A 21467-nucleotide genomic window follows, 5' to 3' on the forward strand; every position below is an offset into this window, starting at 1 on the left:
GTCTCAAGTCCATCAGAATCTAGTAATAATTTAAAATGAGCAATATTTGGCCGGAAATTCACATAATTCAAAATAATGAATTCATCAGCAAGTTTTCATGTAGTTATTCTGGAAGAAAGTATCAAATCAAAAGAATATCTATTGAGCAACGTTTATGTTATATTTGTTATATAAGTTGCTATATGATATATGATTTTCAGAATTTTCGGCAAACCGGCAAGTCGGCAAATTGCCGTTTTTCAATATAACAGTTATATGTTATATGTCACTCAATAGTTATTTCCAAAATAACTATTACATGAACTCTTACTGATAAATTCGATATTTTGAATTATCAGAAAATAGTAAACTAGGAAATAAGACGCCGGAAACCTTTACACCTATTGGGGTAAAAAATCGACATAAAGTCTCAAGTGTCAATTTATAGACTATCCAAGTGTCTCTATCCACCTGTTAATCCTCCCAATCGGTCAAAAGGGTGGACTATCGAATATCAAAGAGGTGTCCCCGCCACACTGGGCCGCACCTTTATGGTCCCTCCCGATATTGCGTCAATCTCTAGATATCTAGGAGTAATCCTTTCACAGACAAGAAGAAAAATGGACAAAAATCTATGCTGTTTTTGACGAAAAAAGTGAAATTCTGTTCGAACAATCACATGGGGCTCGAGAAATACATTAATTCGTAGTTCTCAAGGAGCGGAGACGCAGACACTTCAACAATCGAATTGTTGAGTGATAAGATGATAAGATAAGACATAGAGAACAACATGATGGGGGTTTTTGTTGAAATTGAATGGGAAAACGGAAGAGCATCATTGCTCATTGAGCAATACGGGTTCATGACTTGCTGGCCGTGGCCGCCAAGATAGAAAGCTCGGCCACCTTGAAAATCGGCTCTTTCGGGTTGTTTTGAAGAAGCTTTTCAAACTGTGTTAAAAGAATTTGGCATAATAAAACTACCAGATTTTTCGGCTACCAGTATAGGTGCGGGTGAATCGCATTCCAATCATCATTAGTACTATACATATCTTATCTCCAGTCGTCGGTGACTCTTGATAGTTACACAATGTGACAGGACAATGTAGAAGAAGATTAGATTTGTGTACAGGGAAGAATCCGTAAAAATTATGTTCGTTTAGGGGGAAATTTCCAAAAGCTTCCAGCCAAATTAAGGAATTGTTAGTACAAAAATTTATATCGAAAAATAGTCTAGAAATCGATTTTCTAGTTTTGCAAAACTGATTTTCGACAAAAATTGCTTAAAAACCAATCGGTCGTGTGTCGATTTACGCAGATCGTGTACTCCTCGAGGAGAAATGGATTTTTAAAAATGCATGAGTTTTGGACAAGTTAGTTAGTTCATTTCCATTGTTAAAAAGCGAAATCTTCTCCTCCGGGAGTACACGACACTACCAGCCGCGTAAATCGACACATGGAAAAGGTTTCACACGGCCGTGAAAAGACGAAAACTAGGCCACCGAATGATTTTTCTAGGGATTTACACGTGGTATCGTCAGAGTGTCTCATTTCGGCTTGATCTACGTAGATCTACAAAAAATGCGGCAGAGTTTAGCTTGGTGCTGACGTCACATTTTCTTGGGCGAAAAATTCCCGCATTTTTTGTAGATCAAACCGTAATGGGAAGTCAAAACCCGCGGCCAAACCGAAGAAGATGTTTTCTCAAAACAGTTGGGTTCCTACTAGTCAAACAGAGACCAAAGCAACGTACTTGAAGTAAAAGAGGACAGAGAGCAGTTTGTTTTCTCCCTTTTCCTCTCTACTACTCACGAGAAGTTGGTCAGAGATGGGTGGTCACAGCAGTAAGGAAGTCTTTTTGTTTATTTATTCGATAGAAAAACCGAACGGGTGAAGAAGACCACAGAATCGGGTCAGAAAATGACGTTTGCGCGAGTCTGGGAGCACACGGAGCACTTGAATAGTCTCAAATTATCTAAAATACTCGAAATGGCCCGAATTTCATATAGAGGCATTTTTGAAATGCAAAAAATGACTGAAATTAGCTGAAATCTACAATTTTGCTAGCTGACGTGGTGCCAGGCTGTTCCATTACGGTTTGATCTACAAAAAATGCGGGAATTTTTTTGCCCTGGAAAATGTGACGTCGTCAGCACGTTCTTAACCATGCTAAATCAGTTGAGAACTCTGCCGCATTTTTTGTAGATCTATGTAGATCAAACTGAAATTACCCTTTTTCACACCACGTGCAGAATGAAATCCAAGGTCATTTTGGGCGAATTTTCGAGAAAAAAATCGACAAAAAAATCTTTATAATTTGTCACTTTCTCCAGCAACAGAAGAATAAGAATAAGAATAAGAAGAAGCACAAGACCATTAGTCATATGTTCGAATGTTTTGACCAGAGACGGAGAGTGCCAGAGAGACGCAGACATACGGAATTTCTCAATTGAATTCCCACTTTGAACACATTTTGTGGCGGATGAATTGAGAGGAGGCCGGATTACTTTACTAGGTTCATTATTTTCCTTTTCAATGGAAATTTGTGGAGGTTCACACAATTTTCCCGTTGCGGGATTTGGAATTCTCAATTCAGAATTCGAAATTCTCAAAACTAGCGGATTTCGTGTTTCCGGAAATGAAAATCCACGGAATAAGCTCCGCCCAAATCTTGGCTTCGGATTCTCAGAATATTTAAAACCAGGAATCGCAATTTAGACAATTTAGTTATTGAATTTTCAGCCAAAAACTAAACTCCTTTTCTTCTCGGGGAGTACACGAGAGCTGCGTACATCGACACATGGCCGAGGTGTCTATTTTCTCGGCCATGTGGGAAAAATCCGATCCGAGGCTTGAAAATTATCAAAATTCAATTAAAAAAAACCACCTAAAAATCGAAAACAATCGAAAACAGATGTGTGATTTTACAGATTTTTCCCAGTGGCCTAGAAAATAGACACCTCGGCCATGTGTTGATTTACGGAGCTCGTGTAGTCCCCGAGGAGAAGAATTTACAGTTTTTTCTTAAACATTGTATTTTTGACCATTTTTGCAAATTTTTTTCTTTATTCATTCCTCAAAACACTTGTTTGGCTCATTTTTATAGTGTTTTTAAGTGAAAATGTGCATATTTAGTGTCGAAAGATTGAAAAATCTTGATTTGCAGTAGGTTTCATCCATTACGGTTTGATCTACAAAAAATGCGGCAGAGATCTCAACTGATTTCGTATGGTTAGGAACGTGCTGACGTCACATTTTTTTGGGGAAAAAAATCCCGCATTTTTTGTAGACCAAACCGTAATGGGAATTTTTCGCCCATAAAAATGTGACGTCAGCACGTTCTTAACCATACGAAAACAGTTGAGAATTCTGCCGCATTTTTTGTAGATCTACGTAGATCAAACCGAAATGAGATCTCCACGGGGACGAGAGCTGCGTAAAAAGGCACATGGCCGAGGTGTCTATTTTCTCGGCCACGTTGGAAAAGCCTCGGAAATTATCAAAATTCAAGGAAAAAATCACCTAAAAATCGGGATTTTGTTCTAAAAAACCGCGGAAAAAGGGCAAAACCTAAGAAAAATGCAAAAACAGAAATATGCACTATTATTCTTAAAAATTGACGAAAATTTCTGAAAAAAAAAATCACCCCATATCAGGAGGTATGACTAATCCAGAGAAGAGTTAACTGAAATCGAAAACAAGACGAAACAATGTTTCTGCTGTGGGGTGGGCGTGCCTATTGTTTAGACCGTCTGCGTCTCTCATACAAATTAGTATCCATAACCGAGATGGTGACCATGGTTGAGTGTTATCGATGATGATTCATCTGATTGATTTGGACGACCTGACGAGTCGAGTAAAGGGTGGAAATTGAGGACAGAAAACCAAAAACGGGAACGTTTGGAAAATTGCCGGTTTGCCGGAAATTTTCTATTCCGGCAAATTGCCGATTTTCCGTTTACCGGACACCAGATTTGCCGGAAACGTTTAGAGGGATTTTTTATAAAGACATTCGGAAAATCCTGTGCGAGCTTTGATGAAGCCACCTAGAAGCTTCAGCTCGAAATTCGGTGGCCAAAGTTTGAATTTCTAGGCCACCAATTTAAATATCGGATTGCGGGAATCGTGGTCTAGAACAGGGGTGGGCGAATCGGAAAATTGCCGGTTTGCCGATTTGCCGGAAATTTTTATTTCCGGCAAAATTTGCCGATTAAATTCGAAATTTCCAAAAAAAAAGTGCAAATTTGCCGAGAATTTTTGGTATTTGCCGTTTTTCCGGAAAATCGGCAATATGCTGGTTTGCCGATTTGCCGGAAATTTCAATTTTGCCAATTTGCCGATTTGCCGGAAATTTCAATTCCGGCAAATTGTTAATTTTCCGTTTGCCGAATATCAGATTTGCCGGAAATTTTAAATTCCGGCAATTTGCCGATTTGCTGAAAATTTCAATTCCGACAATTTGCCGATTTTCCGTTTGCCGCATATCCGATTTGCCGGAGATTTCAATTCCGGCAATTTGCCGATTTGCCGAAAATTGTCAATTCCGGCAATTTGCCGAAAATTTTAAATGCTGGCAATTTGCCGATTTGCCGGAAATTGTCAATTCCGGCAGTTTGCCGATTTGATTCTCTAGGCCGGAGCGTACCAAAGCTGAGCCCAAAAAAGTAGGCCAAACGACCTAGGTTTGGTTTTCTAGGCCACCAGTGCAGAAAATTCGGGGCTTGATTTTTGGAAATTCCTCGTTTTCTTCCAATTGTCAAGGAAAACTGAACAGCCTGAACAACGGACAAAAATCCAAAAAAGTCACTTATTTTTGAGCAAAAAAATCCCGCATTTTTTGTAGATCAAACTGTGATGGGACAGCCGTGCCACTGAAGGTATGGAAAACAAAAATGATGAAATGCTTCTAAGTCGAACGAAAAAGGGGGATTAACCTCGAAAACACCTGGGGGACACCTCGCCTAGGCCGCCCGTAATTATAGGGTGCCTTCACATGGTAATTGCACAAGCACAGATTAAACGAAGACGCACTGTATTGCACAATATTTTGTGTTGCTCTGTAGCTCCGGTGACACGTGATCAGCGTGGCAAGACCCATGCAATTCTTTAGACACACGTGGTGTGTGTCAGAGTGTCCCATTTCGGCTTGATCTACAAAAAATGCGAGAATTTTTCTCCCAAAAAAATGTGACGTCAGCACGTTCCTAACCATACGAAATTAGTTGAGAACTCTGCGTCTCTTCTCCCGCATTTATTGTAGATCTACGTAGATCAAGCCGAAATGAGCCACTCGTGCTTAACTGATTTTGCATGGTTAAGAACGTGCTGACGTCGCATTTTTTCAGGCGAAAAAATCCCGCAGTTTTTGTAGATCAAAGCGTAATGGGACACCCTGGCAACACGTGAATCGGCACATAGTCATCGTGGCGGGACCCATGCAAAGAATGGACAGAAAACCGAACGATTTTCTATGAAATAACTCGGAGCTGCCTAGAGTTGGAAAAATGTGAAAATTTCAACTTCCGGAGCCCGATACCTATAGGCCACGTGAGAACTTTCTCAGGAGAGACGCAGAGAGACACAAATTGACTGACGAGGAGCCAGGAGAAATGAGCAGAAATAAATCAAATTGAAGAGTTTCTGAGGAGTTCTTTTTTCTCTCTTCCACTTCATCCTACCCGCCTGAGCCACCGGGGGAACTGACAAAAGAGAGCTGTCACGTGGTTCCAGACTGTCCCATTACGGTTTGATCTACAAAAAATGCGGGAATTTTTTTCCCAAAAAAAATGTGACGTTAGCACCTATCGGTTAGCCATACGAAATCAGTTGAGAAGTCTGCCGCATTTTTTGTAGATCTACGTAGATCAAGCCGAAATGAGACACTCTGACACCACGTGAGATGTGCTCATTGTGGCCGCGAGAGTGGTGTCAAGGAATATGAGAGTACATATGGTAATTGGTGTATACCATAATTAGATGGGAATTTGAGAGCTTTTGGAGGAAGGAGAGGGTTTTTCGGCGAAAAATTAGTGTCCGAAATGAGAAAAATTGAAAAAAAATGCAAGTTTTCACTAAAAAACTACACTTTTTGGAGAAAAATTGGAAAATCTGCCAGTTTTCAGTGAAATCGAGTTTGAAAAAATAAAAAATTCGAGAATTTTTTTTTTTAATGAAAGATTTGTGCTCGAAATAGCTGTAAAATCAGCTTAATTTCCGAAAAAAAGATCGTGATTTTCTCGAAATTCATTTTTTTTAATTTGTAATTTTGATTTTTCCACACAATTTCAAGCTTTAAAAATGTTAAAAGTCACCTAAAAAGTCGATTTTCATAACAAAATACCTAGAAAATTGTCGAAAACCGGCAAATTTCGGCCTAAATCTACTTTTAGGCAGATTTTAAGTTGAAAAATGCACAAATATTTCTAAAACCTGACAATTCAACGATTTTTTCCTAGAAAAAATCGTCGAAATCGACTTTTTCGACTTTTCAGTATTTTTTCAGTAGAAAAGTTCACAAAAATGTCCGAATTCGACGGAAAATTCAAATTTTTTTTTTCCAGAAAAAGTGCTGATTTTAGCCGAAATTGGGTGGAAAAATCGAAATTTCGACGAAAAAAATCCAATTGCAATTGAAAAACATTGATTTTCGTTCATCGAAGTATCCTCTTTTGTTATTTTCCACTTTTTTCCCGCAGGTATTCTCTCGCCATTCACCAAGACATCACACGAATCCCGGAGACGCAGACAACTGAAGAGACCCACTTTTTGTGTGATTCAAAGGGGTCAACGCATATAGCCGGCCGATTCGTGATGACTCATCTCTGTGTTATTCTATAAATCTCTTGATTTTTTTGAGGATTTAACTCTTTTTTTTCGAAAAAAACGTGTTTTTCCGAATTTTGTATGGTTAAAAGTATCGGAATCACCGTTTTTTGTTGATTTTTTTCTCAATTTTCTTTTTTGTTTGAGTAATGATTAAGAAATAAGAACGGAAAGAAGAGAAGAAACTGTGAAAAATGAGAGAAAATATTTCAAAATCAGGAAAAAAAATCATTTTCCAAATTTTCAGGATATTATGCGGATTATTAGGGTTAGAACACATTTTAAATTATAATTTTAATTATTTTTAACATTGAAAAAACAAAAAATCATCCGAAAACTACTCTTCTTTCACAAAAATCGGTCAAAAATAAAAAATTGCGAAAAAAAAACAAAACAAATTAAATGTAGCAAGCGCGCTCCATTGACAAAATGCCGAAATTTTTGCGAGCGAAGTTTGAATTTCGTTGCAACATGGGGCATTTTTCGTGAAAAACAAGATTTAAAAGAATTTATACTTTATTCTTGCTCAAGAAAATTAATTTTTCCATAAATTCTATTAAAAGTGGCAGTTAAAACAACAATTTCTAAGATTTTTTCACTTTTTTTTTGGCGTTTGCTTGTTTTTCAGAGTTTGGAATAGTTTTATGTCAAATTTTGATTTCTTCTCATTACTTTCTTCATAAAAAAAAATGCAAAAAAGCAAATTTTATCACTAAATCGTTCAATTTCCACCTAGAAAAGACGAATTTAACGCAATTTTCCGATTAGAGCGCATTTGCATTGTGCGGGAAATTCAAATTATTCAAAAATTCTCCTCTAGTTTCCAGTTCTAGTACAATCGGTGGCCGAGTTTTTTTCTTTTTTTTTCCAGCGGCCACATAGCAAGAGCCAACCTGTATACTTTTGCAGTTCTTGTGCAAATCTGAGCTCCGCCGAGCACAAACAAGTTTGGACAGTCCACTTCTCTGCGTCTCTCGTGATGAGTGTGCTCTCTCGTCTAACCTCTAATCCTTCCCAGATATTTGCACATCTACCCCAGTTCCACATAGCCATAAAGACTTGGGTCATTTTTATCGATTTTTTCGGTTTGCTCACAATATTGTGAGTTTCTTAATTAGGTCTTGGTAGCTTTTTGGAGCATTTTGTGACTTTTTATGCCTAAAAACCAGTTTAAATATACTTTTTTAATGCTTAACTAGATCCAAACACCTTTGAAAATTGTCCAAAAAAATTATTTTTTGGCCGAAAATTTCAGTCGAAAAAAGCATTTTTTCGGCCTAAAAAAAATTCCAAAAAAATCCCTAATTTTTTCTGTATCTCCAGAGCCACTTTTTAAGGTATAAATCAGCAAAATTTTCCGATCAAAATTCCATTTCCCTATATCTTTTCCCTCTCTCTATCTCACCCTATCTCGTGCGTTAGCCGACGTTTACTAAGTCCCAGTCAGTTTAATTCTATCAAATTCTTCACTTTTACTTACAGAAAATGAGGGCAATTGTCCTATTATCAGTGTTAATCAGTTGTTATCTGGTGATTGCGGAGGACTATTACGAGTTATTAGGTGTTGAACGAGATGCAGACGATCGGACGATTCGGAAGGCTTTCAAGAAGTTGGCGATCAAGAAGCATCCTGATAGGAATACGGTTGGTTTTGCGGATTTATCTGTTGAGCGGTTAGAGATATAAAAAAGTTGTCAACTTGAAAAATGTGTAAAATTAATTTTTAAACACTTTTCTAGTTGACCACTTTTTTATAGCTCTTCTCTGAGCTGAGAAAAAACGATTTGAAGTTTACAGTCTCATAATTTCACGTTCAGTGTCATATCTTTTTTGTAGTTTGAGATATCAAAAAGTTGTCAACTAACAAAATATTTCCCACTTTATTCTGAGCATTTTAATAGTTGAAAATTTTTTGATAGTGCTGCTCAGAGCTGAGATATTCAGGGTTTTCTCTAGCCTCTCTGCGCTCTCCCCTCCTCCTCTACTCTCTCCCCCTTCTCTCTCACTCTCTACAGAGAGATCTCTAGCGTCTCTCCACACATACCACTATTTCCAGGATGATCCAAACGCCCATGATGAATTTGTAAAAATCAATAAAGCTTACGAAGTCCTGAAGGACGAAAATCTGCGAAAAAAATACGACCAATTTGGAGAAAAAGGACTGGAAGACGGGTTCCAAGGAGGAAATAACTATCAAAGTTGGCAGTTTTATAATGATAATTTTGGAATCTATGATGATGATCAAGAAATTGTGACTCTCAATAGAGCAGACTTTCAACGAATGGTTTCGGATTCAAATGAGATTTGGTTCATCAATTTTTACTCCACTTATTGCTCACATTGTCATCAGCTGGCTCCTACGGTAAGAGAAAAGCGGGTTTTGGAATTTAATGTTTCTATGTGAACATAGAAAAAATTTGGTGCATTTTGAGGCTAAGTTGAGCCAAAAATCTCAAAAATGGAGTGAGATATGAAGTTTTGGAATTTTTTGAAAATTGAACATTTTGCAAAATTTGTTTTTTTTTCAAATTTTGGAAAAATACCTTATTTGAAAGTATTTTTTAAATTTTAAAATTAAAATAATTTGAAGTATTTTAAAGCAAAAATTAGCTGAGAATGTTTAAATTGGACTAAGTTAAGGTAATTTGGAATTCTTTGAAAATTTGAAAAAAACTGACCAAATTTGGAAAAAGTTCAAATTATTGTAAAAATGAATTTCTTGAAAACTGAAATACATAACTTTTGAATATAAATAATGTATACAATTTCAAATTTTTCAGGACAAAAATGAGCCAAAAATCTCAAAAATTGACTGACATACAGTGATTTTTGTGAGATACAGTGATTTGAAATTTTTGGAAAATAATTGCAGAAAGTATTTTTTTCAAATTTTGGAAAAATGCAATTTTTTGAAAGTTTTACAGAAAAATTTCATAAACATATATTAAAATTCAAATAATTTGGAGTATTTTAAAACAAAAACGAGCTGAAAATGTTTAAATTGGACTGAGATACGGTAATTTGAAATTTTTGGACATTTGAAAAAAACTGACCAAATTTGGAAAAAGTTCAAATTATTATAAAAATGAATTTTTTGAAAACTGAGATACATCACTTTTGAATTTAAATAATGTATATAATTTCAAATTTTTCAGGACAAAAATTAGCCAAAAATCTCAAAAATTGACTGACATACAGTGATTCGAAATTTTTGGAAATATTTTTTTTCAAAATTCTGGGAAAACGCTTTTGAATTTTTGTATTGTTTTATTAAAAACAGAATTAATTCCTAAATGTTTCACAAAAAAGATCTAGTTGTAAAAAAATAATTTTAATTTTTTTCGATTTTGAAATAAATTTTTTGAAAAATAAAAAAAAAATTTCAAATCCACCTAACTCTGTCAGTTTTCAAGATTTTTTGCTCATTTTTACTACCAAAAATGCAAAATTTTTCACATTCCAGTGGCGAAAATTCGCGCGTGAAATCGAGGGAACAATCCGTGTGGGTGCTGTGAACTGTGCCGAAGATCCACAGCTGTGCCAATCTCAACGTGTAAATGCCTATCCATCACTTGTGTTCTATCCAACTGGAGAATTCTATCAAGGACATCGTGATGTGGAGTTGATGGTGGATTTTGCGATTCAGCGGCTCAAATCTGAAGTTTTACATTTAAATTCGGAGAATTGGAAGGCGTTGAGCGAGGACTGGGAACCATATAATCGTCTTCCATGGGTTGTTGATATGTGTGGAGGGGATCATATTGATTGCCTGAGCTCTACTACGAGGTAATTGATTTTTTTTATTTTTTGAAAGCCAAGAAAAAGTGCACAAAATTGGTTTTTACAGAACTCAAAAATATTGATTTAGAGCCAAGTTACAAGGGTTTTAAGTTGGTGGCCTAGAAAACTCATTTTTGAAGAAATCGGCCACGTAGCTTATCAACTTTTAGATTCAAAAAAAGTTTGTGTAAATTGGTTTTTATAAAATTCAAAAATATCGATTTAAAGCCAAGTTATAGGCAGTTTAAGTTGATGGCATAGAAATCCTAAAATTTTAAAACCTCGACCACGTATTTTCTAGGCCAATAACTTCTAAATTTGCAGACGAAAGCTCTCCTCAATGCTCGACGGACTTGCCAACGTGGCAACCATTGACTGTAACGCTGAAGAAGCTCTGTGCTCGAAATTCAATCCAATCACGTCAGGAGTAATGTGGTTCCCGGCACGAAAACTAGTGAAAAAGAGCCAAATTAATATTGAGAGCATGGATGCTCAAGAGATTTCAAAGAGTGTTATTCAATATCTTGATGAGCTTGAAGATATTTCAGTGGAGAGCTTGCAGAGGTTATTGGGTGAGTTTTGACAACACTTTTTGCTCATTAGGCTTATGCTTAGGCCTAGGCTTAGGCGTAGACTTAGGCTTGGGCTTGGCGTCAGTGGGGTAACGCTCCCCCACTGACGTTATTTAGGGTTAGGATTACAGCGTTTTTTTCATTTTTCAAAGGGTTCCCGTTGGCCGATCAAAGCGAAATTTAACACAGAGACGTATAGGCCACTAAGAAGCTTCCGTGTAAAATTTCAAATTGATTTCATCAAAACTCGCCGAGTTATGGAGCTTAAGGTGTTTTCAAAATGACCCTCAACTATTTTTTAAAATTTGAAAGTTTGGCGTTTTGTCAGTTTTCTGCCTAAGCTCACGAAAATTTAATGACAGGAGGATCGTAGCAGGATAAGGTTTCTTGTGAATTTTGAGCCAATTTCGATTTACAGCAGCCGAGATATTAAGCTTGCAAATTAGAAAAAAGTTCGAGTCCGGGTGCGGGCGTCTAAATTTTTTTATGTGCTGTTTTTTGTTCACTCTGAAAACGCGCGTGTAACTTGACGGTGGGTGGATGGATTTTGATGCGGTTTTTTGCTGTCTCTTCAAGAAGCTTGCCCCACCTCTGTATGCTTTATTTCAAAAAGATTGGAGCTCTTTGAGCCGAGATATGAAGAGTATTTTCGAGTATCCTCCAAAAATCACGTTTTTTTTCTCATTTTTCGCCTCTTTTTTTTGCAGGAAAATTCGAGTTTTTGCGATTTTTACGAGATTTTTTAGCAGTTTATAGTACTCGACGAGATACGTCGAAAAACATACAAATCATCCAGATCCATCAGCTATGAGCTCTTTTAGAGAGCTCCAAAGTCAAATTCGCAATTTTGACCTCCCCCCTCCCACTTCGGTGTGTTTTTTTCGTGTTTTTTCGCAAACCACCGCTTCGTGCGCTGTTGTCTTTGAGAAATCTTTGGTTCCAAGGTGAAATTGTTGTATAAAAAGATCGTAGGTACATTTTAAAGTAAAAATTATTCCGAAAAAGTGATTTTTTCATTTTGAAAATCGAGGCAGAAAAAAATTTTTGATTTTTTTCCAAAAACTTTTTTTTTCCCTTCTCGTAGGATGGCGGTCGTTTGAGATATTTTGATTTTGAGGGAAAAAAATGAAATTACAAATATTTCTAAAGCGATAGAGCAAAAAAATTTCGAAAATTGAGTGAAAACTCACTGAGATAACCGACCTTGAAGCAAGTTACTGCCGTTTTTGCGTTGTTCATTTTTTAACTTTGAGCGTTTATTATTCACTCAATCTGAGATCAATTTCAATTTTGTTTTTTTATATAGATTCAAAATTTGACGCTAAATCCGAAAAACTAAGTTTCAAAAAAATTTTAGTGAACATTTTTTTCAGCACCGCCAAAAAATCGAGTTTTTCAGCACTGATTTTTTCGAATTTTTGCGATTTTTCACTCATTTTTTGATGAATCTTTATTTTCTTTTCTGTGTTCAATGAACAATATTGATAAAAAAATGGAATCTTTCAACAATTTGCGAAAATTTGTTTTTGAAAAAATTTTGTGCCAGTTTGAAATTTTTCAAAAAATTAATTTTCTGCCTCTTGCCCAGAAAAAGTGCTTTGGTCTGGTGTTTCAAAATTAATATTTTTGAAATCCTTACATTTTTTTTCATATTCGCTCAAATTTTTGTAACCCAATTCTCACATTGAAGGGAGATACAGGCGGGAGATACAGTTCGTTGAAGGGTTGGCTGCCAACACATCGCCACCCCACCCACAGAGAGACACACATTTACAACCCAATATATTCAAATATTACCTCCTGCTCTCAGTTTTCAAGATTTTATGATGATTTTTACTTCATCAGAAATAACACATTCTCTTTCCTATTTGCAGGGATAGTGGAAGACAAAAAAAACAATATGGATTTAAAATCAGGGCTTCGCCCCGATTTTAATAAAATATATGAAACCCTCTTAAAAAGTTACAAGAAGGTTTTTCCTTGCGCTTCGAGCGCAAAAGAAAAGAAAAAGAGCTATTTAGACTTAGGGTGCCCAACTGGAATAAAATATAGGAAATCCTTATGACACACTTAAGCCTAAAGGCCCGAAAAACATATTAGGATGCCCAACTGGAATAAAATATTGGAAATCCTTATGACACACCGGCGGTATGGCGCGGCTTAAGCCTGAATAGCCACTTTTATCAAAATACATTTGAGCGAGGCGGTTGTAAACTATTCGTTTTTTAGCAAAAATAAAAAAAAAACTTTATTTAAATTTAAAAATAAATATCATATGTTATCACACCTTAGAATATCCCGCCTTAATTTAAAACTTATTTTTGGTTCACAAATGCGAGAAAAAGAAAAATGGATTATTCATCGGAATTAAATACCATCAGAGTGATTATATTCATCAAAAGTCCCCCTTTACTGGAGGGTTAATTTGATCAATATAACTCCAGAACCAAGCTCACGGCGGGCTCTCAAAGATCCTGAAATTAGCACTTTAACGAAGCATTGGAGGGCCAATTTTCCAATTTCACTTTGGTAGCTCATATCTCCGCTTTTGTTTGAGATAAAACCGCATGAAGTGCGGCAACTGCTGTTGTTATTTTTATGATGCTATTCCGTTTCTAATGCTTTTCTCTCAAACAAAAATTTTTTGGTAAAAAAAACTTTCAACTACAAACTTGTTCTTTACAACAATATCAACAACTTTTTAGTTGATGACTTTTCTGTAAAAATTTTATCCACGGAGATATGAGCTACCAAAGTGAATTTGTAAAATTGCTTCGTTAGATCGTTAAAGTTCTTTGTTACAGTGCTATTTTAGGATCTTTGAGAGCCCACTGTGAGCTTTGTTTTGGACTTTTGCCGCTAAAAGTTCTATCAAATGGCAAATCTCCAATGGATGCTCGCATCCCCCCAAATATTATGAAATCTCCTAGTTTCTTAGTAATCTATAGTCTTCATTTAGATTACTGAAAAATATCCACAGATTACTTTTGAGTTGCCTGAGAAGTTATTGTAAAACGCAAGGCGAGCTCAAATGTATTTTGATAAAAGTGGCTATTTAGGCTTAAGCCGCGCCATACCGCCGGTGTGTCATAAGGATTTCCAATATTTTATTCCAGTTGGGCATCCTAGTATGTTTTTTCGGGCCTTCAGGCTTAAGTGTGTCATAAGGATTTCCTATATTTTATTCCAGTTGGGCACCCTAAGTCTAAATAGCTCTTTTTCTTTTTTTTTGCGCTCCAAGCGCAAGGAAAAACCTTCTTGTAACTTTTTAAGAGGGTTAGGCTTTGGTTTAGGCTTAGGTTCAGATTGAGGCTTGGGTTATGTTCGTTAAATTCTTATAGTTGATAAGATAATAAAAATGCATGGCCTAACCCGATTTTTCTAGGTTTTCCACCAAGTTCAAATATAACTCTGTATTTTTTCAGAGGGAAACGATCCAGATGAGCCAATCGCCGTATGGATGCTTGCCAATGATGCTCAATCAACAGAACGAAAAGACTTCCGCCGTCTTCCGGCTCTTGTAACAACTCAAATTTTCAAATTTGATTGCTCGAAATCCTCGGAAATTTGCGATGAGCTTCTGGATAAAACTAAGCTCCCGCAGTTTATGGTTTTCAAGACAACTGGAGGATATGAAATTGATTATGCTGGATCAAAGGATTTCCACGCGGCGAGCACATTCATTCGAGAAGCTTCAAAGTCGCATATTCATGTGCTCAATCGGGATTCGTATGAGTATGCGATTAGTGGTGGAGAATTTTATATTATCGATTATTTTGCGCCGGTTAGTTATACTTATTCGTTTTTGAAAAATTGAAAAATGTTGGTTTTAAGCAAGGGTATGAGTGTTTGAAGTTGATGGCCTAGAAAACCCAAGAGTTAGGCCATGCAGATTTTTATTAAATTTATTAGGTCACCATCAAATTGGTGGCCTAGAAAAGAGAAAATTGAAAAGTTAGGCCATGCAAGTTTCCGGTTTTTAAACAAAAATTCAAGTGTCCTAACTTTCTTGGAACTTGATTTTCTAGGCCACTAATCGTCAAACCATGGTCTCCTCACTACATGGCCAAACTTTTTTAGCTGTTGATTTTCTAGGGTATCAGTCACCAAACCATAGTCCCCAGACGGAGTGGCCTAACTTTCCCGACGCTTCATTTTCTAGGCCTCTACTTAGCCTTCCAAGTTTATAATTTTCTAGGCCATCAATTGTCTTACCGTAGCTCCTAAAATATCGTGGCCTAACTTTATCAAATATTGATTTTTCTAGGTCATTACTCTCTAATTAGTGGCCTAACTTTTTGTACTCTCAACTTTTCTAGGTCATCCTCCAAATTATTTTTGCAGTGGTGTCCCCCATGTATGAAGCTTCTCGGCGAGTACCGACGTTTCCACACCGCCACATCAGAAGATTCCATGCTCCACACAGTAGCCATCGGATCCCTTGACTGCGTCAAATACAAGGATCTTTGCCAACAAGCCGGAGTTCAGAGTTACCCGACAAGTATTGTCTACACACCGGACGGAAAAACGCACAAAATGGTTGGATATCATAATGTAGACTACATCCTAGAGTTCTTGGACAACTCATTAAACCCATCGGTTATGGAAATGAGCCCTGAGCAGTTTGAGGAACTTGTGATGAACCGGAAAGATGAAGAGACTTGGCTTGTGGATTTCTTTGCTCCGTGGTGTGGACCTTGCCAGCAATTGGCTCCGGAGCTACAGAAAGCCGCCAGGCAAATTGCGGCGTTCGATGAAAATGCACATGTTGCATCAATTGATTGTCAGAAATATGCGCAATTTTGCACGAATACTCAGATTAACAGCTACCCGACTGTTAGGATGTACCCTGCCAAGAAGACTAAGCAGCCGAGGAGATCTCCGTTTTAGTGAGTTTCTTGCACAGGGGCTGAGAGAGCGTGGGGTGAGGGGTGTGTCCCATGCCGGTTTGATCTACAAAAAATGCGGGAGCATAGAAAAATCCCGCACTTTTGTAGATCAAACCGACATGGGACAACCTGACACTGTGTTCAAAAATTTATTTTGCACATTTTGTTAGTTGACAACTTCTTTATAGCGTCTGTACTTTTTGAGCAACTGAGCTTCTTTTTTTTTGAAATTTTGAATTTTTGAATTTTTCGCACTCCATTGACAATCGCCTGCCGGAAAACGCGTGGGGAAGCCGTGTACTTCACACAGACCAAATTTTTTTGTTGTTTTCTTGGTTCTAAAAACCGAAAAAAAACCGAATAAACAAAAAAAACGACAGTCCTGAAACACGTGGTGTCAGGATGTCCCATCGCGGTTTGATCTACAAAAAATGCGGGAAATTTTCAAGTTTGATGTCAGCACACTCTTAAATTCCCGCAATTCTCGGAGATCAAACCGATATGGGACATTCTGACGCCACGTTTGATATTATCAAAATATATAAACTGTCACATGAGATTTGACTGCAGCGACGCGCGCGAAATTTTCGCTCTCGATTTCGCATGCCGTAAAAACAGCTTGGACCACGGCCCCGCGGGTGATGACAGAAACGGGAGACGAGAAAATGCGAAGATACAGTGCAAAAACTGCTGTTTCTAGCGTTTTTTCTTCTCCCGTTTCTGTCATCACCCGCGGGCCCGTGGTCCCAGCTGTTTTTACGGCATGCGGAATCGAGAGCGAAAACTTTTCGCGCGTGTTTCTGCAGTCAAATTTGAGGTGACAGCTTTTATATTTTGACAATAAGAACCTATTTAATCACTAAAAGTTTGAAAAACGCAGCCGTGCAACAGCGCTCCGATAAACTACGCATCGGGTGTCAGAGTGTCTCACTTCGGCTCGATCTACGTAGATCTACAATAAAAGCGGCAGAGTTTTCAACTGATTTTGCGTGGTTATGATCGTGCTGACGTCACATTTTTATGGGCAAAAAATCCCCGCATTTTTTGTAGATCAAACAATCGGACAATCGGACAGCCTGACACCATGTGCTGTCAGTGACATATGAAACTGCAAAAATACTGAAATTTTATTTTAAAATCAATCTTTTTTTCTTTCCAGCGACTACCCGAACCATATGTGGCGTAATTCTGATTCAATTCAACGATGGGTCTACAATTTCCTTCCGACCGAAGTCGTCTCCCTCGGAAATGATTTCCATACCACTGTCCTGGACTCATCGGAACCATGGATTGTCGATTTCTTTGCTCCATGGTGTGGCCATTGTATTCAATTTGCTCCGATCTACGATCAAATCGCGAAGGAGCTCGCCGGAAAAGTGAATTTCGCGAAAATCGATTGCGATCAGTGGCCCGGAGTGTGCCAGGGGGCTCAAGTTAGAGCTTATCCGACAATTCGACTGTATACTGGAAAGACTGGATGGTCCCGGCAAGGGGATCAGGGAATCGGAATTGGAACTCAGCACAAAGAGCAATTTATCCAAATTGTTCGACAACAGTTGAAGCTTGATGAGCATGATGAGCTATAATAATTCATGGGTTTTTGAGTTTTCGATTGGTTTTATGAGCATTTTTAAGTCTCCCAGATACTGGTTTTGTTGCATAATTTATTTTTTAATTGTTTCGAAAAATACTGATCTGATTAATAAATTTTTATCTTAATTTTCCTGTCTTAATAATTTCAGCCAATTTGCCCCTCTTTTTTTTGGAAATTTCAATCGTTTTAAAATTTGCATTATACTGAACAGTTTTTAGCGATTTTTGTGCATTTTTTTGTATGATTTGGCGTATTGTGTACTATTGAACCTACTATAACACAAAAAAGAAACAACTCCAAAATTCCAAAAAAAAGTAATTTTGAACATCTTTCCACAAGAACTAGAGGTTTTTTAATCGGGTATTGTATTTTCAGAGCGTTCAGATAGTTTTTCATGTTTTTCAGAAAATTCGAAAAAGTCTAGAAATTGCTCAGATTTTGCATGAAAATATACTCTTATCGTTCGACTCTGCAAAAAAAAAATTAAAATCCAAATTTCCAAAAATCTTAATAAATTCATCTCCAAAAAAATTGAATTTTTCCAATATTTAATTTAAAAAAATTTTTAATAAAAAAACTCCCACTTTGTTCAACTTTTGGCAGTCGAGAATTCAGAAGTGTCTGAAAAATGTGGTAATTAAAAAAAACGATATATTTCTTTTGAGAGAGCCAATAAGTTTTATTTTAAAAAATCAATAAGTATTACAAAACAAAAAATCTATGAATTATTATAAGATTTATGAAATTTCAGAAGAAAATCAATAAATTTTGGAAAAATCCATAAAGTTCATGGTAAAGAATTATTTTAAAAATCGATAAATTATTGTAGAAATTTACGATTTCCGGAATTCGCATGTGCCCCTCCCCCTCTTACAGACGGTGCTCCATCCTTCCTATCGAAACGACTCTCTCCAATTCCAGCAAGAGATTGGTAGTTTGGATCGAAGGTTCCTATAATATATTGATTATCTTATCAATATCTTGCTTCTAAATAACTAACCAGCCAGTGGAGGTTTTGGTGCTGCATCAGCGGGAGGCAGAAGCTACAGGAGCTGCTAAATCTGCAACAGGTGTTCCAGTTTCAAATCTTTTCTTCCATTCGAAACACCTCCAGTCTACTTACTATTAGTATTTTTCTGAATGTGGAAACATTTGAAAGTGAGGGTTCCAGGTAGGCATGCGTAATACCTACCTACAACCTTTATATCTTCACTCGGGCAGTAGGCAGTAAGAACTGTGAGCCTTTACCAGCAAAATTGAGCTCCTTTTTTTAAAAATATTTTATGCCTTGTTCTTGCCAGCATTCTGAACTTTAACTAGTTTCAAAACAAATATAATACTTCAAATAGAACTTCAAATAAAACACTTTATTGACCAGTTAAAATATCCAGAAGAGTTGACAAACGGGCATTTTAAATATGAATAAGGCTAGCATGACATCGTCACAATTGATAGAAAATCCGATATTGGAAATTGAATAGGTATTGTAATTCATCGTAGCAGCGGGAAAAATGTGTGACAATTGAAAGAACTGTTGAAACTGAAAACATTTTAAATATGATAAAGCTGCGTCGAAAAATTGATATTACCATGTACTGAGAGCATACTGATCACCGAGGCCATTGACATCAAAACACGTCATTTCTAGACATGAAGAATAGCTGTTTTGTGAACCTCGACCAGAACTGAAAACAATTGTTATACCTTTTAAGTCTTGGCATGCCTACCTCAGGTGCTTGCTTACACACGAACACTACTTTATCTGCCTCATATTTCTCCACGACTCGTCTGTTGGTCTCCGTCAGAAGATCCGCCAAATGAGTATCTTTCGCGTTCTCAATAATCACTCGATAAAGCTCCTGAATATACCATGTGTCTTTGGTTTCATCTTTGAATGATAGAAAGCCAGGGGACGTTGAGAAAGAAACCAATAAATCCGCTTGCGACGACGAGGTTTGGTGTGACTGAAATGAGAAGAATATTGAGGAGATTTCGCCCTCAAACTTACTGGGAATTTAGATTTCATAAACTGGAAGAACTTTGGAATACGATCAAAAAAGTTGTCGATGAATCCATCACAGCGGACTGCTCTTTGCAAAAAGAAAGCAAATCCCCCAAGTTTTCCAAAAAACATTCCAAAAATTTTAATTCCAATTATTCAATTTTAGAACTCTTATTTTGAAAGTCTAAACAAATTCAAAAGTTAAAATTTCCAACGCTTTCAAAGAAATGCGCTGAATTTCTTGTGTTTTTCAAAGCCCGCTCACATACCAGAGAATCCAGTGGCGTTTGAGGCGGGGTCTTGAGTGAGTGGCGATGAAGAGGCTGTGGGGCCCGGATCAGCAATTGACGGTGTCGGTGGAGCCTGGGGAGACGGAACATCTGTAATATTTCTTTTGTCCTTTTCAAAATTTTTAAAAAATTAAAAATAAATTACACCTGAAATTGACTTTAATTTCAAGAATTTGCAAAAAGAAAGCTCTATTAATCCTCCACGTTTTCCAAAAAAAAAAATTCCAAAAATCTATAAAGATTCTAGAAAATTCCTAAACTTTTCAAATTTTTCAGACAATTATTCATTTTAAAACTCTAATTTTGTAATTCTAAACAAATTTCAAAATTAAATCTCTAAAATTTCCAAAATTTTCAAAGAAATTCGCTGAATTTTTTGGGTTTCTCAAAGCCGGCTCACATACCGTTTGATTCGAATTCAAATTCATCAACTGCTCCTCTTCCTTCCTCATCCTCATCTGATTCGCTCAACTTCTCCTCCTCATCCGATTCGACCTTATCTGATTGCTCCAGAGCTGCTGTAAAGAATTACTGTTATTTTGTGTTACTAGGTTCATACCCTTATACGTACCTTTTTTTCTCGCATATCGGTTTCGATTTTGTTCCGCCAATTTCTGCGATTGGGTTCTCCGTGGGCGATCGAAGCCGTCTGAAACATGATTGCTACATATAATTTAAAAAATACTTGACACTTTTTTGTAAAGATGTCAAAAACTTTTTGTGGTGGTTCCAAAAAATGGCTGAAGTTAGCTAAAATAACAAGTTCACTGTCAGAAAAAAACTTACGCTCTTCTACCCACTTTCTTTCTCTGGCTTTGTTCTTCGTTGCTTCCTCTTCGAATTTCTCCTTTGCTCCCTGGCGCCGAGTGGGCCCGCCTGAAAAATTTCTTAAAATAAAAAAATATACCGAAATACTTTTTCTATTGTAAATTTCTGAGCAAATGAGAACTTTTTGGATATAAAAGTTCCGCATTTTTTCACGAAAATCCTGAGGTTCTTAAAAACTAATTATAAATCTCAATTTGAATAATCTAAATTGACGTTTGAAATGAAAAAAAAATGACAAACCTCCTGCGGATTTTCGAGGTGCCTCCTCAAGGTTATCATATTCCTGAAAATATAACTTTAGCTTTTGAAATACTAGAAAAAGGGAAGTAAAGCATTTATTTCCAAAAAATTAATTTTAATCAAACAAAAGTAAGAACATAAGAGTCAGAACTGATTCGGGAATCCCTCCAAGGTTGGCGATGAGGTTCACGTGTCCAGGGTTGAGTTGTTCAAATTGGCGTGGCAAGTTCATGGCGTGAATGTTGTTGTTGTCAGACTCATTTGCTCTTTGTATGCATCGCATGAGAGTTCACGGCGGAATGGTTCACGTGGTTGTTTTTTGTTAGCATTGACTGGCTGTTGTTCCTTGAGCAATGTGCTGGATAAGCCTCGTGTTGTTCGCGTCCGTTATAGAGTGTATAATTATGCAATATTTATAAAAGTCGTGATCGGAGGAGATTCTTCTCCGTCGTATTCGCAACAAAACTCACTC

At 36.9% G+C, this 21467-nt stretch overlaps 2 protein-coding genes and 5 non-coding genes across 9 annotated transcripts; 4 read left to right on the forward strand and 3 right to left on the reverse strand.

Annotated features, from left to right (window-relative positions):
- Positions 1–8282: 8282 nt before the first annotated feature.
- On the forward strand, positions 8283–17758 carry dnj-27 (the record flags this gene model as incomplete). 2 transcript variants are annotated; one of them, NM_001047239.4, is made up of 7 exons in its annotated part: positions 8283–8444; positions 8857–9162; positions 10264–10586; positions 10905–11152; positions 14578–14936; positions 15497–16041; positions 17201–17758. In NM_001047239.4, 7 exons carry the CDS (start codon positions 8286–8288, stop codon positions 17625–17627), a joined length of 2367 nt encoding a protein of 788 aa, NP_001040704.1. The 2 variants fall into 2 exon arrangements, with proteins under 2 accessions (NP_001040704.1, NP_001040705.1); NM_001047240.3 differs by lacking the exons at positions 8283–8444; positions 8857–9162; positions 10264–10586; positions 10905–11152; positions 14578–14936 and having other exon boundaries at positions 15512–16041; positions 17201–17627.
- Positions 8489–8559, forward strand: Y47H9C.18. Its single transcript, NR_050614.1, has one exon. It is a non-coding gene; the product is annotated as an Unclassified non-coding RNA Y47H9C.18 (non-coding RNA).
- Positions 8641–8718, forward strand: Y47H9C.19. Its single transcript, NR_050615.1, has one exon. It is a non-coding gene; the product is annotated as an Unclassified non-coding RNA Y47H9C.19 (non-coding RNA).
- Y47H9C.17 lies at positions 8641–8718 on the reverse strand. The gene has a single exon (NR_050616.1). It is a non-coding gene; the product is annotated as an Unclassified non-coding RNA Y47H9C.17 (non-coding RNA).
- On the reverse strand, positions 8775–8854 carry Y47H9C.16. The gene has a single exon (NR_050617.1). It is a non-coding gene; the product is annotated as an Unclassified non-coding RNA Y47H9C.16 (non-coding RNA).
- Positions 16076–16185, forward strand: mir-5545. Its single transcript, NR_050618.2, has one exon. It is a non-coding gene; the product is annotated as a pre-microRNA mir-5545 (primary transcript).
- A 1222-nt stretch (positions 17759–18980) lies between the features above and the next one.
- Positions 18981–21038, reverse strand: csp-3 (Non-catalytic caspase homolog csp-3). Of its 2 annotated transcripts, NR_138525.1 has the most exons (8): positions 20996–21038; positions 20714–20803; positions 20499–20576; positions 20332–20445; positions 19907–20017; positions 19363–19599; positions 19225–19320; positions 18981–19175 (listed from the first exon to the last, which is right to left on the reverse strand). NR_138525.1 is itself a non-coding variant. In NM_060610.4 (4 exons), exons 1-3 carry the CDS (start codon positions 19767–19769, stop codon positions 19264–19266), a joined length of 420 nt encoding a protein of 139 aa, NP_493011.2. In that variant the 5' UTR covers positions 19770–19820; the 3' UTR covers positions 18983–19175; positions 19225–19263. The 2 variants fall into 2 exon arrangements, 1 of the variants encoding a protein (NP_493011.2); NM_060610.4 differs by lacking the exons at positions 19907–20017; positions 20332–20445; positions 20499–20576; positions 20714–20803; positions 20996–21038 and adding an exon at positions 19644–19820 and having other exon boundaries at positions 18983–19175.
- Positions 21039–21467: the final 429 nt, after the last annotated feature.

Source organism: Caenorhabditis elegans, chromosome I (genome assembly GCF_000002985.6).
Source record: "Caenorhabditis elegans chromosome I".
In the NCBI taxonomy this organism is placed as follows: Eukaryota; Metazoa; Nematoda; class Chromadorea; order Rhabditida; family Rhabditidae; genus Caenorhabditis; species Caenorhabditis elegans.

Coding starts and splice junctions, on each gene's coding strand:
- csp-3 (NM_060610.4), bottom strand. CDS start 19,769: ATGTTTTTTGGAAAACTTGGGGGATTTGCTTTCTTTTTGCAAAGAGCA. Junction 19,600..19,643: donor TTATGAAATCTAAATTCCCA/GTAAGTTTGAGG, acceptor TTCTCATTTCAG/TCACACCAAACCTCGTCGTC. Junction 19,321..19,362: donor TGTGTAAGCAAGCACCTGAG/GTAGGCATGCCA, acceptor AATTGTTTTCAG/TTCTGGTCGAGGTTCACAAA.